This window comes from Chiloscyllium plagiosum, unplaced genomic scaffold (genome assembly GCF_037043375.1).
Source record: "Chiloscyllium plagiosum isolate Xiang-an unplaced genomic scaffold, Cpla_swu_hap1 HiC_scaffold_6, whole genome shotgun sequence".
Lineage (NCBI taxonomy): Eukaryota > Metazoa > Chordata > Chondrichthyes > Orectolobiformes > Hemiscylliidae > Chiloscyllium > Chiloscyllium plagiosum.
In genome coordinates, this window is record NW_028270144.1 from 63,881,307 (window position 1) to 63,896,043 (window position 14,737).

The 14,737-nt window shown below is 41.2% G+C and overlaps 1 protein-coding gene across 8 annotated transcripts in view; it reads left to right on the top strand.

Annotated features, from left to right (window-relative positions):
• dlg2 (discs, large homolog 2 (Drosophila)) overlaps positions 1-14,737 on the top strand; it is a 1,025,979-nt gene that overhangs the window by 92,203 nt on the left and 919,039 nt on the right. The window contains exon 1 of one of the 8 annotated variants that reach the window (XM_087988061.1): positions 12,878-12,972. The exons of the other annotated variants lie outside the window; for them this stretch is intronic. Within the exon in view, the coding sequence (XP_087844187.1) occupies positions 12,936-12,972 (37 nt within the window). The 5' untranslated portion in view covers positions 12,878-12,935. Of the gene's footprint in view, positions 1-12,877; positions 12,973-14,737 lie in introns of those variants that run through there. 8 annotated transcript variants of the gene reach the window in all.

Sequence of the window (14,737 nt, forward strand, 5' to 3'; positions counted from 1 at the left end):
TTAACTGCACAAAAACGGTACAAAAGGGATGTGACTGCAGTCATTAAGTTGGTGTTTTTTTTTCTTTGGGATTGGAGTTATTATTTACTTGGGGCATACTTAATGCATTTACTGATTTGGTCAAGCTACAAATTGACATTGATTCTACTTCAAGTCATTCATTGCCCAAGAGTTATGTAAGACCACTTTTTATTTTTTGAACTTTGAACTGTGGACATTAAAAAGGGAAACAATACAGCTTTAAACCATGGAATTTGGAAGATGTTGCAGTTTGAAATCCCCTGGCTCTGTGGGTTTGTGTTTGGGGAAGTTTTGTCCAGTGACAGACTTTGGGCATTACACTCAGCACCAGCTGTGTGTGTTCAGGAGTACTAAGTGTAGTAACAACTTCTTGAATCATTCCAGGGCATGTGGCTGCAGTTTTGTCTTTGGACAATACACGTGAAAACTTGAACAAACTTTTGGGGCAGTGTATGCGACAATAGCTATGGTGGTTAGCATCTTATCCTCTCTAAGAGGTAATGGGAAAGTAACCTCAGACTTTGGATGATGTCAATTGAAATCATCTACAGCACTGATGGCTGAGCAAGCCAATTCTGGAATGTGTTGATGTGAAGCTGTTCTCGTGAGAGAGGTATTGAATGATCTTTGATAGCTTGTTTGCAGGGTAGGTATCTGCTTTGGAATTTCTGAAAGCGGATGTTGTAGTGGGGGCAGTGAATTTTTGCTTACAGCTGGTTTTGTCTTTTGCATCAGTTGTCAGCTAGAGTTTCCTATTTGTTGCAATTTGTGTGGGCTTTCATATCTCTTTGACAGCATCATTGTGCCTAAAACTCCAAGTCAATTTACCATTCGACTTTCTGCACAGGCTACCTCCCTGTATACGTATCCTTGGGACTGTATTGTTCATCCTGTTCACATGCCCAAGCCAGTGAAACCTTTGCTTGATTGGTGGTAATGTATTCAATACATTTGCCCAAGAAAGCCTGTGAATATGTACAGTGAATTGTACCCAGGCAATAACAGGAATTTTCAGGAGAGAGTGGGAGAAAAGCGGTAGTAGAAAATGGTAGAAGACCTGTTGTAATTGCATTAGTTCTGGCATTCCCTTTGATGGTTTTTTTCTTTAAACCACTAAGAAGGATCCTTGATATATTTCATTAATTTAGATAAGGGGGACATCTAGTGGTGATATTTATAGGCATAAACCAAATTAACATGCAGGAACTTATTAGCTGTTTTTATTATTTCCTTTTAAATGGGACGGGTGGTGAGTTGAAGTTGCCTTGGTGTTTACATGCCTTAAAGAAAACTTGTTGTGTTGATCATTTGCATCATTCACCTGCTCAATTTTATAGGCATTAAGGATACTTGTAAAATGTAATGGTATATTTTTTAAGCACATGCACATTGATTCTCAACAGTAGTGGCGTGCAATTGCAAACAGTAACTTGGTGACTTAAATTGTATCCAGCAACAAATTTCCTACAAAGCTAAATCAACAAGCAAATCGTTATTTTCTTTAAAGGTATCCTTACAAAGCCACAAGGAGCAGCAATACTTAGTGTCTCCTTTTGCAGACTTGTCTTGTGAGAAACTGTAACATTTGTGACACTGATCTAGCAGCTGATACCCAATTAATCTGATCTTGACAGAAGGTCTCAGGCTTCACCATACTTGCTATTCATTGTGAGGAGCACTTGGGGACTTGACAGTGAGACGTAAAGGAATCACAATACTCTGCATTCATTTCTGGAGTAGAAAGTGATTTTCTTTTAATTTGCACAGACAAAATTTGGAATTAAAATTAGGGTTGCTGAATTCCTGCTGAACAAGTTATGCAATGAAATGGATAGTGGGATGTTGCTTTGTGGTTCCCATTATTTTCACCTGATGTAATAAATAAATGCTTGAACATAAGCAAAATCTCTGGGGGGAAAAAAATCAGAAAATATTGAGGACAGGGTTGGTGACATGTTGAAATATCACTGTCTCATGTTTCTTCATCAAGGTTATCTATACTATTGAGCCTTGAGGACTGAAGTGGTTTTTAAATTATTCTCTTTCATGGAATGTGAGCAACCCGAATTGCCAAGAGGACAATTAACATAGAATGTAGAACAGGCCCTTTTGGCCCTCAATGTTGCGCTGACCTGTGGAACCAGTCTGAAGCCTATCTATTCTGCATTATTCCATTTTCATTGAAATTTTTATCCAATGACCATTGAAATGTCCTTAAAGTTGGTGAGTTTACTACTGTTGCAGGCAGTGCATTCCACGTCCCTACTACTGAGTAAAGAAACTACCTCTGACATCTGCCCTATATCTACCACCCCTCAATTTAAAGCTATGTCCACTCATGCTAGCCATCACCATCCGAGGAAAAAGACACTCACTTCCACCCTATCTAACCCTCTTATCTTCTCAATTAAGTCACCTCTCAAACTACTTTTCTCTAACGAAAACAACCTCAAGTCCATCAGTTTTTCCTTATAAGACCTTCCCTCCATACCAGGCAACATTCGAGTAAATCTCCTCAGAACCCTTTTCAAAGCTTCCTTCCTATAATGTGGTGACCAGAACTGGATGTAATACTCCAAGTGCGACTACACCAGAGTTTTGTACAGCTGCAGCATGGCATCGTGGCTCCGAAACTCAATCCCTCTACCAATAAAAGTTAACACATCATATACCTTCTTAACAACCCTATCAATCTGGGTAGCAACTTTCAGGGATCTATGTACATGGACAGTGAAATCTCTCTACTCATCTACACTACCAAGAATCTTGCCATTAGCCCAATACTGTTTATTCCTGTTGCTCCTTTCAAAGTGAATCACCTCACATTTTCTGCATTATACTCCATTTGTTACCCCTCAGCCTAGCTCTGCAGCTTATCTATCTCCCTCTGTAACCTGCAACATCCTTCAGCTCTATCCACAACTTCACCAACCTTAGTGTTATCTGCAAACTTACTAACCCATCCTTCTACACCCTCATCTCGGTCATTTATAAAAAATGGCAAACAGTAGTGGCCCCAAAACAGATTATTGCGGTACACCACTAGTAACTGACCTCCAGGATGAACATTTCCCATCAACCACCACCCTCTGTCTTCTTTCAGCTAGCCAATGTCTGATCCAAGCTGCTAAATCACCCTCCATCCCATGCCTTTGTACTTTGTGCAATAGCTTACTGTGGCGAGCGTTATCAAACACCTTACTGAAATCCATATACCCCACATCAAAGGCTTTACCCTCATCCTCCTGTTTGGTCACGAGCTCAAAGAACTCAAATAAGGTTTGTGAGGCACAATCTACCCTTCACAAAACCATGCTGACTATCCATAATCAACTTATTCCTCTCCAGGTGATGAAAATCCTATCTCTTATAACCTTTTCCAACATTTTACCCACAATCAAAGTAAAGCTCACTGGTCTATAATTAACGGAGTTGTTTCTACTCCCCTTCTTGAACAAGGGGACAACATTTGCCATCCTCCAGTCTTCTGGCACTATTCCTGTAGACAATGACAACATAAAGATCGAAGCCAAAGGCTCGACAGTCTCCTTCCTGGTTTCCTAGAGAGTCCTAAGAAAAATCCCATTCGGCCCAGGGGACTTGGCTATTTCCACACTTACCAGAATTGCTAACACCATCTCTTCGTCAACCTCAATCCCATCTAGATCATAATTGCCTTTCCTCCAGCAATAACTCTTGCCCACGTTAAATACCAATAGTATCCAAAACTGTATACTTGTTATTGAGGAGACTGGCCACAAGGTTTCCCTACACTGCCTGCCAGTTCAGCTTCCGTCCCCTGACAGTAACCCATCTACCTCTTTCTTGCACCTGAGGTGTGACTATTTCCCTGTAACTTCTCTCAATACCCCCATGCCTCCTGGATGATCCAAAGTTCATCCAACCCCGACTCCAATTCCCAAACGCAGTTTTCGAGGAGCTGGAGTTGGGTGCACTTTCCGCAGATGAAGTCAGCAGGGACACTAGTGGTAACCCTTATTTCCCATATACTGCAGGAGGAACATTCAACTGCTAACCACCTAAGAGTCAATATCACTGTGGTGAGTCCCGTGCAGGCCAAAATGGGTATGGATAGCAGATATTCTTCCCTAAAGGGAATTAAGGAGCTAAACAAGATGTTACAATCACTGCAAAGCTTTTTTTTATGCCTAGATGTTGTTAAGTTCAAATTTCGCCATCTGCTTTGGTGGGATTTAAACCCACATCTTCAGAACATTAACCTGAGCTTCTGGTTCCAGGGATTTATCCACCTTTGTGCGTTTAAGATGTCTAGCACAACCACCTCTGTAATGTGGGCACTTTTCAAGGTACTGCTGTTTATTTCCCCAAGTTCTCCAGTTTCCATGTTCTCCTCTTCAGTAAACACAGATGCAAAATACTTGTTTAGTATCTCACCCATTTCCTGCGGTTCCCCACGTAGGCAGCTTTGCTGACCTTTAAAGGGCCTTATTTTCTCCCTAGTTACTCTTTTGTCCTTAATGTATTTGTAGAAACCCTTTGGATTCTCCTTAACTCCTTTTTACTAAAGCTATCTCATATCCCTTTCTGCTCTCCTGATTTCCCTCTTAAGTACAGCATACTCCTATTACCTTTATACTCTCTCGGGATTCACTTGATCTCTACTGTCTATACAACCTCTCAAGTCATCCAGCATTCTCTACACCTATCAGCCTTGTCCTTCAACCTCACAGGGACACACTTTTCTGGACTATCGTTATCTCATTTTTGAAGGCTTCCCACTTTTCAGCCATCGCCTTACCTGCGAATATCTGCCCTCAATCAACTTTTGACATTTCTTGCCGAATACTGCCCAAATTAGCCTTTCTCCAATTTAGAACTTTAACTTTTAGATCAGGTCTATCCTTTCCATAATTGTTTTAAAACTAATAGAAGTATGATCTTTTGCCTCAAAGTGCTCCCCCCACTGACATCAGTTGCCCTGTCTTATTTCCCAAGAGACGGTCAAGTTTTGCTCCTTCTCTAGTAGGTACATTTACATACCGGATAAGGGAACTTTCTTGTAAACACTGAACATATCCTTTCCATCCAAACACTTAACAGTATGACAGTCCCAGCCTATGTTTGGAAAGTTAAAGTCCCCTACATTATCACCCTCTTATTCTTACAGAGAACTGCGACCTCCTTGCAAATTTGCTTCTCAATTTCCTGCTGGCTATTGGGCAGGATCTATAATACAATCCCAATAAGGTGATCATCCCTTTCTTATTTCTCAGTTCCACCCAAAATGACTTCACTGGATGCACAACCATAATGTCATCCCTAATCGGAAACACTCAGCAGTCGTGGGCAGCTTCTTTCTTAGCAACACTTGGAAATAGTTATGTTCAGTCAAGTTTCTTAATCTTCATTCTACTGAGTGCAGACCTCCTCTTACTATATGCTAACACAAGTGTAAAGACCCAGTACATCCAGGCAGTGATTTAAATGGAAAAACTCCCCAGGAAAAGCCCATGGATTTTGAAAGAAGCTCCAATTTTAAAGAGACAAAAATAACAACAATTTCACAGCAGTGCTGTTGATAGTCTAGTCATAAAAACTGCAGAAAAGTTAAGGAGGCAACATAGAGGATGCCAGTGATTTTGTTTATGGCCTATTCAGGACTTTGCCAGGGATTGACTTTTTTTCAAGTGTAGAGTTATAGAGTCAGAGAGATGTATAGCACAGAAACAGACCCTTCCATCCAACTCGGCCATGCTGACTAGATATCCCAACCCAATCTAGTCCCACCTGCCAGCACCTGGCCCATATCCCTCCAAACCCTTCCTATTCATATACCTGTCTAGATGCCTTTTAAATATTGCAATTGTACCAGCCCCCTCCACTTCCTCTGGCAGCTCATTCCATATACGTACCACCCTCTGTGTGGAAAAAGTTGCCCCTTAGGTCTCTAGTTCTGGACTCCCCCACCCCAGGGACAAGACTTTGTCTATTTACCCTATCCATGCCCTTCATGATTTTATAAACCTCTATAAGGTCACCCCTCAGCCTCCGACGCTCCAGGGAAAGCAGCCTGAGCTTATTCAACCTCTCCTGATAGCTCAAATCCTCCAACCCTGGCAACATCCTTGTAAATCTTTTCTGAACCCTTTCAAGTTTCATTTGCCACTTCTCAGCCCACTGGCCCATCTGGTCAAGATCCCGTTGTAATCTGAGATAACCTTCTTTGCAGTCCACTCCACCTCTAGTTTTGGTGTCATCTGCAAACTAAGTGATTATACCTCTTATGCTCACAAGGAAAGATGGGCACAAATTGAGGTGACATCACATTGAGGGTATTTTGGATGACTTTGGTGTTGGATAGTAGTTCACAAGTAACAGCAATCTTAGGTACATTAGAAAAGGGTGGTGAGAGGTTTTGCAAGTTATTTGGATATGGTGTTAAGAGCAGTAAACATAATGGAAAACTGGAGAAAGACAGCTTTGGGGCAGTAGTTAACTTCTATGAAGGAGGGGAGGGTAGTCTGAATTTGTTGAGCAAAGCTGGACTGACTGCTATCCATATGACCTCAGCCAAATTCCTCAGCAAACTCCCATAAAAAAAGTAATGTGTTAATGACCATTTTTTAAATAATGTTGATTCAAGGATGAATATTAGTCAGTATACCAGGAATGTACTCCTGCTCCTCTTCAAGCTAGTTCCATAAATTTTTTACAGTCTACTCTTAATTATTAGTAAAGTGATGAAAGGTGTAATTAACAGCGCTATCAAACAATATCTGCTCAGTGATGCTCAGTCTGCATTCCAGCAGGGCTACTCAGATCCTGACCTCATTACAACCTCTGTTCAAACATGAACCAAAGTACTGAATTCCAAAATTCTTTTTGTCAACATTGTATTTGCCTAAGTGTGACTTCAAGGGGCATTAGCAAAACTAGAGTTGATGAAAATCCGAGAAAAAAATGTCTGGAGCCACTTGACCTAATAAGGGGCAATATGGTCATCACCCCATTATCAACATCCTGGGGTTACCATTAACCAGAAATTCAACTGGACCAGCTGTACAAATACTGTAGCTACAAGAGAGGCTAGAAATACTATAGAGAGTAACTCACCCCCGATTCCCCAAAGCCTGTATGCCATCTACAAGGTACAAATTAAGAGTATGTTGGAATGCTTCTCACTGGCCTGGATGAGTGTAGCTTTGCAACTCTTTGATGCTATCCAAGACAAGGTTGCCCATTAAATTGGCAACACATCCGCACTCTCCTCCACTGATGTTCAGTAGCAGCAATGTGAACCATCTACAAGGTGCATTGCAGGAATTCACCAATGATCCTTAGATAGCCACCTACCAAACCATGAGCAAATTTAGAAGGAAAAGGGAAACAAATAATTGGGAACACCACCACCTTAAGTTTGCCTCCAAGCCACTCACCATCCCAACTTGAGAATATATTGCTGTACCTTCACTGTCGCTGTGTCAATATCATGAAATTTCCTCTGAACACCATTTGTGGATCTACCTATAGCAATGGATTGCAATGATTAAAGAAGGCAACTGCTCATCACCTTCCCAAGGGTAGCTAGCGATGTGCAATAAATTTGGCCCAGCCAGTGATCTGTTCTCCCAGATTTGAATTTTAAAAACCTTCAGCCTTTCAGGCAGATGGTGAAAAATTAAGAGCTATGGAAGAACAAATGAATTTGGTGTTTACATGCACACTTCTTGAGAGCTATTGTTAAATAAAAAAACATGATCAAAATTATTAGTAGAATTGCTCATTTCCTCTTGACCTGAAATGTTTAAATTTAAGTGATGCTACAGTCATAGAGCCTTGGTTTGAAGTAGTGTTTATTTTTGGTTGGTGTATATTGGATAGCATACATTAGTCTTAGAGGTTGTGTAGTGCAGATTTATCAACATATTGTAGCTTAGACGGTTAAATTATAACAAGTTGGTTTATATTCCACTGAACTCAAATCATAAAGACGTTGCCTTTTTTATTTTTGTGCTTTTTAAAACTGTGCACTGAAAGCAGAGAGAGCTGTTTTGTATCCAAAGATTTACAAGGATGGCTGCAAGTTTTGAAATTCAGGTTCACAAAAGGCATAAAATTCCTATGTACTGTGTATTCAGAATTCTGAAGAAGAATTGCAGGACTTCAAATGTTAGCTATGCTTCTCTTTATGGATACTGCCAGATCTGCTGAGTTCCTCTAACAACTTATTTTTCTTTGTTTCAAATCTCCAGCACCTGCAGTTCTTTACTGTTGTTTTAAGGCTGTGATTTATATTCATCACGGGACTAAACGTGAGACAAATTTAATGATTATTAGCTAATAATAATTGAATTGAATTTATTGTCATGTGTACTGAGGCAAAGTCAAAAGCTTTGTCTTGCAAGCAGTACAGGCAGATCACATAATTAAGTAGCATAGATAATTAAATAATAGGTAAACAGTGGCAAAAACAAAAACACAGGTACAGGTGAATGTGAAAAGTTTGAGAGTCCATTCAGTATTCTAACAATAGGGTAGAAACTGTTACGAAACCAGCTGGTGCTTGTGTTCAGGCTTTTGTACCTTCTCCCCGATGATGGAGGTTGTAGGAAAACATTGCCAGGGTGGGATGGATCTTTGAGAATGCTGGTGGCCTTTCCTTGACAGCAGGCCTGGTAGATGGATTTTGTAGATGGGAGGTTGGCTTTTGTGATTGCCCGGGTTAAGTTCACCACTCTCTGTAACTGTCTCCGATCTTGAATGGTATAGTTGTCATACCAGGTAGTGATGGTGCACCTATAAAAGTTGTCAAGGATATTTGCCGTCATGCCAAATTTCCTTAGCTGCCTGAGGAAGAAGAGACGTTGGGCCTTTGTAACCAGTGCATCCACATGAAGAGTCTAAGAAAGCTTGTTGTAGATGACCACTCCCAGGAGCTTGACACACTCCACTCATTCCACCTCTGTACTGTTAACGTGTAGGGGAGGAGGGGGGCATGATTAACATCCTGCCGAAAGTCAACGGTGAGTTCCTTGGTTTTGCCGGCATTGAGAGCTAAGTGGTTGTCTGTGCACCATTTTTCCAGGACCTCCCCCTCCCGTCTGTAGTCTGTTTCATCGCCATCTGAGATTCGACCGACTATGGTGGTGTCATCAGCGAACTTGTAAATGGCATGAGTCTACTATTCATGACACATTGGGTATACAGTGAGTACAGTAGGGGGCAGAGTATGCGTCCCTGGGGGGGCTCCAGTGTTGAGTGTTAGTGAGGATGAAATATTGTCCCTGATCTTCACTGATTGTGGCCGGTGGGTCAGGATGCTGCCTGAATTGCTGTGCTGTTCCAGCACCACTGATCCAGAATCTGGTTTCCAGCATCTGCAGTCATTGTTTTACCAGGAAACTAAGGATCCAGTTGCAGAGAGTGGGGCTTAGTCCGAGATCATTAAGTTTAGTAATCAGTCTCGAGGGGCTAATAGTGTTGAAGGCTGAATTGTAGTCAATGAGTAGGATTCTTATGTAGCTGTTCTTGGTCTCAAGATATTCTAGGGAGGAGTGAAGGGCAAGTGGAATGGCATCCTACATGGATCTATTGGTCCAACAGGCAAATTGGAGTGGGTCAAGAGTAGTGGGGAAGCTGGAGTTGATTAATGCCATGACCAGCCTTTCAAAGCACTTCATGATCACCGAAATTAGGGCCACTGGGCAGTAGTCTTTGAGACATGCTGCATGAGCCTTCTTAGGCACAGGGATGATGCTGGCCCTCTTGAAACAGGCAGGGACAGTGGCCTGCTGCAGGGAGAGGTTGAAGATGTCCGAGAACACATCTGCCAGTTGATTTACGCATGCTCTGAATGCATGGCCTGGTACTCTGTCTGGTCCCATTGCTTTCCTTGGATTCACACGAAAGAAAACTGTTCTGGCCTCTGATGTCGTGACTGTTGGGATAGGTTCATAAGGACTTGTCGGAATAGGTGTTACCTGTCCACTGAAGTTCTGCTCAAAGCGAGCATAGAAGGCGTTGAGACAATCTGGGAGGGGATATAACATTGTCTGCTATCTTGCACTGTTTATTTTTAGAACCTGTGATGTTATTCAGTCCTTGCCATAGTCGCCAGGTGTCTGTCTGGGTCTCGAGTTGGACTAGTATTGGTCCTTGACTGTCTTAATGGCTCGGCAAAGGTCATACTTGGATTCCTTATATTTGAGTGGGTCTCCTGATCTGAAGGCCTCACGCCTGGTTTTTAGCAGGTTCAAGTGTCCTGATTCATCTAGGGCTTCTTGTTGGGGAACACCCGGGTTGACTTCCTCGGTATGCAGTGCTCTACACACTTGCTGATAAAGTCTGTGACCGTGGTGGCAGATACCTCGAAGGTACCTATAGACTGTTTGAACGTGGCCTGATCATCCAATTCCAGATAGTACCGGAGTCGGTCCTCTGCCGCCTCTGACCAGCACTGGACCTGTATCCACGAGAGGGTCTCCTGCTTGAGCTTTTGCCTGTAAGCCAGGAGAAGAAACATGGCATTGTGGTTGGAGTTCCCGAAATGAGGGCGGGGGATGGAGCGGTAGGCATCCTTCACAGTGGTGTACCAGTGGTCTAAAATGTTCGGGCCCCTGGTGGGGCTGGTAGTGTTCTAGTGGTACTTCGGCAGCGCCTTCCTTAGATTAGCTTGATTGAAGTCACCAGTTATGATAAACAGGGTCTCAGGGTGTTCCATCTCCAGGGTGTTAGTGATGGAGTACAGCACATCCAGAGCTTCCTCAACCTTTGCTTTTGGTGGTTAGTGAACAGCAGTTAGTATAGCAGCGGTAAACTCCTGTGGTAGATAGAAGTGGTGGCATTTGATGGTGAGGAATTCTAGGTTTGGGGAGCAGTGGCTGCCCAGGGTTGCAATGTCTGTGCATCACAAGTTGTCGATTTAAAAAGCAAGCCCCTCCACCCTTTGTCTTACCCAAGGATGCTGTATGGTCCATACGATGGATGGACAAACCATCAGCCCAAAGCGCGCAGCCGGGAATGGATGGGTTGAGCCAGGTTCCTGTGAAGCAGAGCGCGCAGTGGTCCCACAGTTCACACTGGAAGCTGAGCCGTGATCTGAGTTCATCCATCTTGTTCTCCAGAAATTGTACATTTGTTACGAGTAAGCTGGGAAGGGTGGTCTTGAAACCTCAGTCTTACTAGCAGGTTGGCATGCTTACCCTGTTTCCTCGCAGGTTTCTTACATTTGAGTGGTCCAGTGGTCTGGTGGAGTGGATTGTGACTGCCTCCAGTTAAGTGATCCTTCCTAAAAACTGTCTCAAAATTTTGATATGTATATATTGTAAATTGTGCTGAGGCAACATTAAATGATTTTTTGCACCATAAGCGATGTAACTGCTACTCAAAACATTGAAGCAATTGGTTCAGCCTTTGGTGTTATGGTGGTGACTATATATATTTTAAGTAGGTTAGATTTGTAGTTCATGAATAGCTATGTGGATACCAAGCAGCATTTGGTATTGGTTGTGTGATTGTCTGTGTCAGGTGGGCGAAGAGAAAACAGCTGTTGGATTGTGACTGTTCAATCTCTTCTGCTGTGTGAAAATGTGTAACGTACGTAGTTTTGGAAGAAAAAAATCAGCTTATTAGCTTCACGTTAAAACAAATGTTGCATTTGTTTAATAACACATGCATTTTATTTTCAAACCTGTTTAATTGTTTGTAAAATTATCTTGAGACTTTTCTAATTCAGTTCTAATCATTCTCGAATAATAATTGTATTTAAATGTTTAATGAGTCATCTTCTGAAAATATACACTTAGGACAGGTGAAAAACAGTTTGCTTTATAGGCTGCCAGCTAATTTTTCAGAAGGACAATTGCAGAGACATTGCCACTCCACTTTCTGATGCTAGAATTAACAAACAGAAAAAAAAATTCATGAGTGTTAAGTCTGGCAAAGGATTGGAAGGAACTAGTTCTGGAGTCCAAAGCCCAAAGTGAAGACACCTGGGAGGGTGCTTTGAGATGTACATCATTGCATCTAGAAGGGTGCAATACTGTGGCACCCTGATTTAGCGAAAGGCTCAGATTGGTTTCAGAGTCTTATTTGGTTTTTGTATGACTGAATGTCTTTAAACAGCTGCTTCATCAAGGCTTCAGAAAACTGTCTCTTGCCAGCAAGTTCCTGAAGGCAGCTGCTGTATTGAGTGTTGGAATCAAGTTTGATCACTGCTGATGAAAATGCTTTAAGAAATTTCTCCTGACAACTCTAGTTAATTATTTGCTGAAGCTGTCAGAATATCACTTGGCAATCTAGGAGGTTTTATGTTTTCTATTTATTTCACAAAAATCAGTTGCAATGTATTAGAAATTGCACTGTGGTTTAAATTTACTCCCCCACAATTTTAACATAGTGAAAGGCCTGAAAGTGAAGATGACTTATTCTTTCAAACTTTGCAAACAAACAAGATTTTGTTTCCTTCAATTTTTAATCATTTGGTGCAAAAACAATTTTTTGGGGAAAAAAGGGAGTTGTTTTATTCACATAAAAAAATCACCCAATGTGATCATAACTAACTTGTACAGTATTGTAATAATAATGAACTTATAACTTTGGAGCTATATGGTTGTCATGACTCATCTGTGTATCAGACCACAGATTTTAATCTTTTTAAATGTAGCAACTTGAGAATCATTTTAGAATTAGAAAGCAGCTGTCAGTGGGAGTGTTTCTTCTTTGTCGGCTGAAGGCTACCCATTCTAAAATTTTTTGATCGGCCTCCAGAATTATTCTTGTCAGTAGTGGCACTGAGAGCACTTTTAGTTTCTGAATTATGCCAACTCATAGTGTCAAGCTGTGTATAAATACAACAAATTAGTTTAGTTTTGTTTTTTGAAAGGAGTTTTTTCAATTGTAGTCTCTTTGATTTACTTCGTTTTACTACACCCATGACTTCTATGGAGACAAAGGAAATTTTGATTCATTGTAAGTTACATAATTTTCCTTTCAGCCATTATTTTTAGCAGTTAGTTTAATTTATTTGATCTCTTCAGTAAATAGCAGAATATATGTAATAGTTGAATCAGGATATCGATAATTTCAAGAAGAATGTGAAATAGCTTGAGTTTACTGGTATCAAATTCATTTCCTCCATTAAATCTAAAATGTATATACTAAATATTCACTAACTCTACACTCATTTGTGTAATAGGTCACCTGTTTTTAATGAGTGTAATGGCTTCAAGCTATGTACAAACACAACAAACTGGTTGAGTTTGTATTGTAATAGGAGCTAACATTTTCTGTTTTAACTTCAGTCCAGTTCCTGGTGGATATGTTGTTAGGATATTTTGTGAACAAACTGCATTTTTAAATGTTTATTGTTGGCTAATATGTCAGTTTTAAACAAAGTTGAAGCTTTCTGTTTAACTCCTGTGTCTGTCTAGCATATCCCATATCTTTCAAAAATGCCTATCATGGAATCACATGCTAAGGTTAGTGATTAGTTGTGAAATCATGTCTCATCTTTTTTACAAAATCAAAAATTGACTGAGCATAAAGAAATGAAGCCAGTTTTAAATTCTGTTATCCGTTTACAGTGAGGAATGGCTAACAGAGCTAACCAGTCGAATTATTGAATTTTTCTCTCAGTTATCCATCTCCTCTGACAACAGAAAGCAATCAATTTGATTTGATTTATTGTTGTGTACCTAGGTACCGTGAAAAGTTTTGATTTGCGAGCAGTGCGAAGTGTGAAGAATGTATGTTATGACTGTAGTGAGTGCATAGAGAGAGAGATCAACATTAAATTTAAAATTGAGAGGTTCATTCAGAAGTCTGATAGCAGCAGGAAGAAGCTGTTCTTAAATCTATTCATGTGTGTATAAAACTTTTATATCTTTAGCCCAATGGAAGAGAGTGAACCCAGGGTGGGAGGGGTTATGAACCCTGAGGGAGCGGCAAGTATAGATGGAGTCAGTGAATGAAAAGCTGTTTTTTGTGATGGCCTGGGCGGTGTTCACGATTCTGTAATTTCTTGCAGTCTTGGGAGGAGTTGGTAAGAGTCCTTGTGGACAGGCTGAATTTCCTTAGCCTCCTGAGGAACTAGAGATGTTGTGCTTTCTTGACCATCATGTCAACATGCGCGGATGAGTACAGATTGTTGGTGATCATCACTCCCTAGACCTTGAAGCTCCCAACCATCTCCACCTCAGCACCACTGATGCAAACCGGGGCATGCTCTCACTCTGCTTCCCGAAATAAATGACCAACTCCTTTGTTTTGTTGATGTTGATGGAGAGATTGTCTTTACGCCGTGCCGCTAAGCACTCTATCTTTTTCCTGTATTCTGTCTCATCCACCTACTACGATGGTGTCATTAGCAAACTTGTAAATGGAGCTGGGGCAGACTTTGACCACATGGTTGAGAGTATGTAAGGAGTTGTAGAAGGCTGGGTACACAGCCTTGCGGGGCATTGGTGTTGAGGGTTATGATGGGGGTGTTGTCACCTGTTGTAGGGAGAAATATTAAAGAGGAGTCTTAAGTCCTGTGCTCCTTTCCACAAGTGATGTTTATTCAAAGCTCTATTACCTAATATAAAGAAGAGGCCAGAGACTTCTCCGAATCTGGCTTTCATGTGGGGACTAGTTGCGGCCTTAATCAGAGCTCAGATCAGAGGTTAGTGATGCTCAGTTCTCCAGTGAAATACATTATTTTATACCTTTTGCGTTACAATAATTACATGTAACA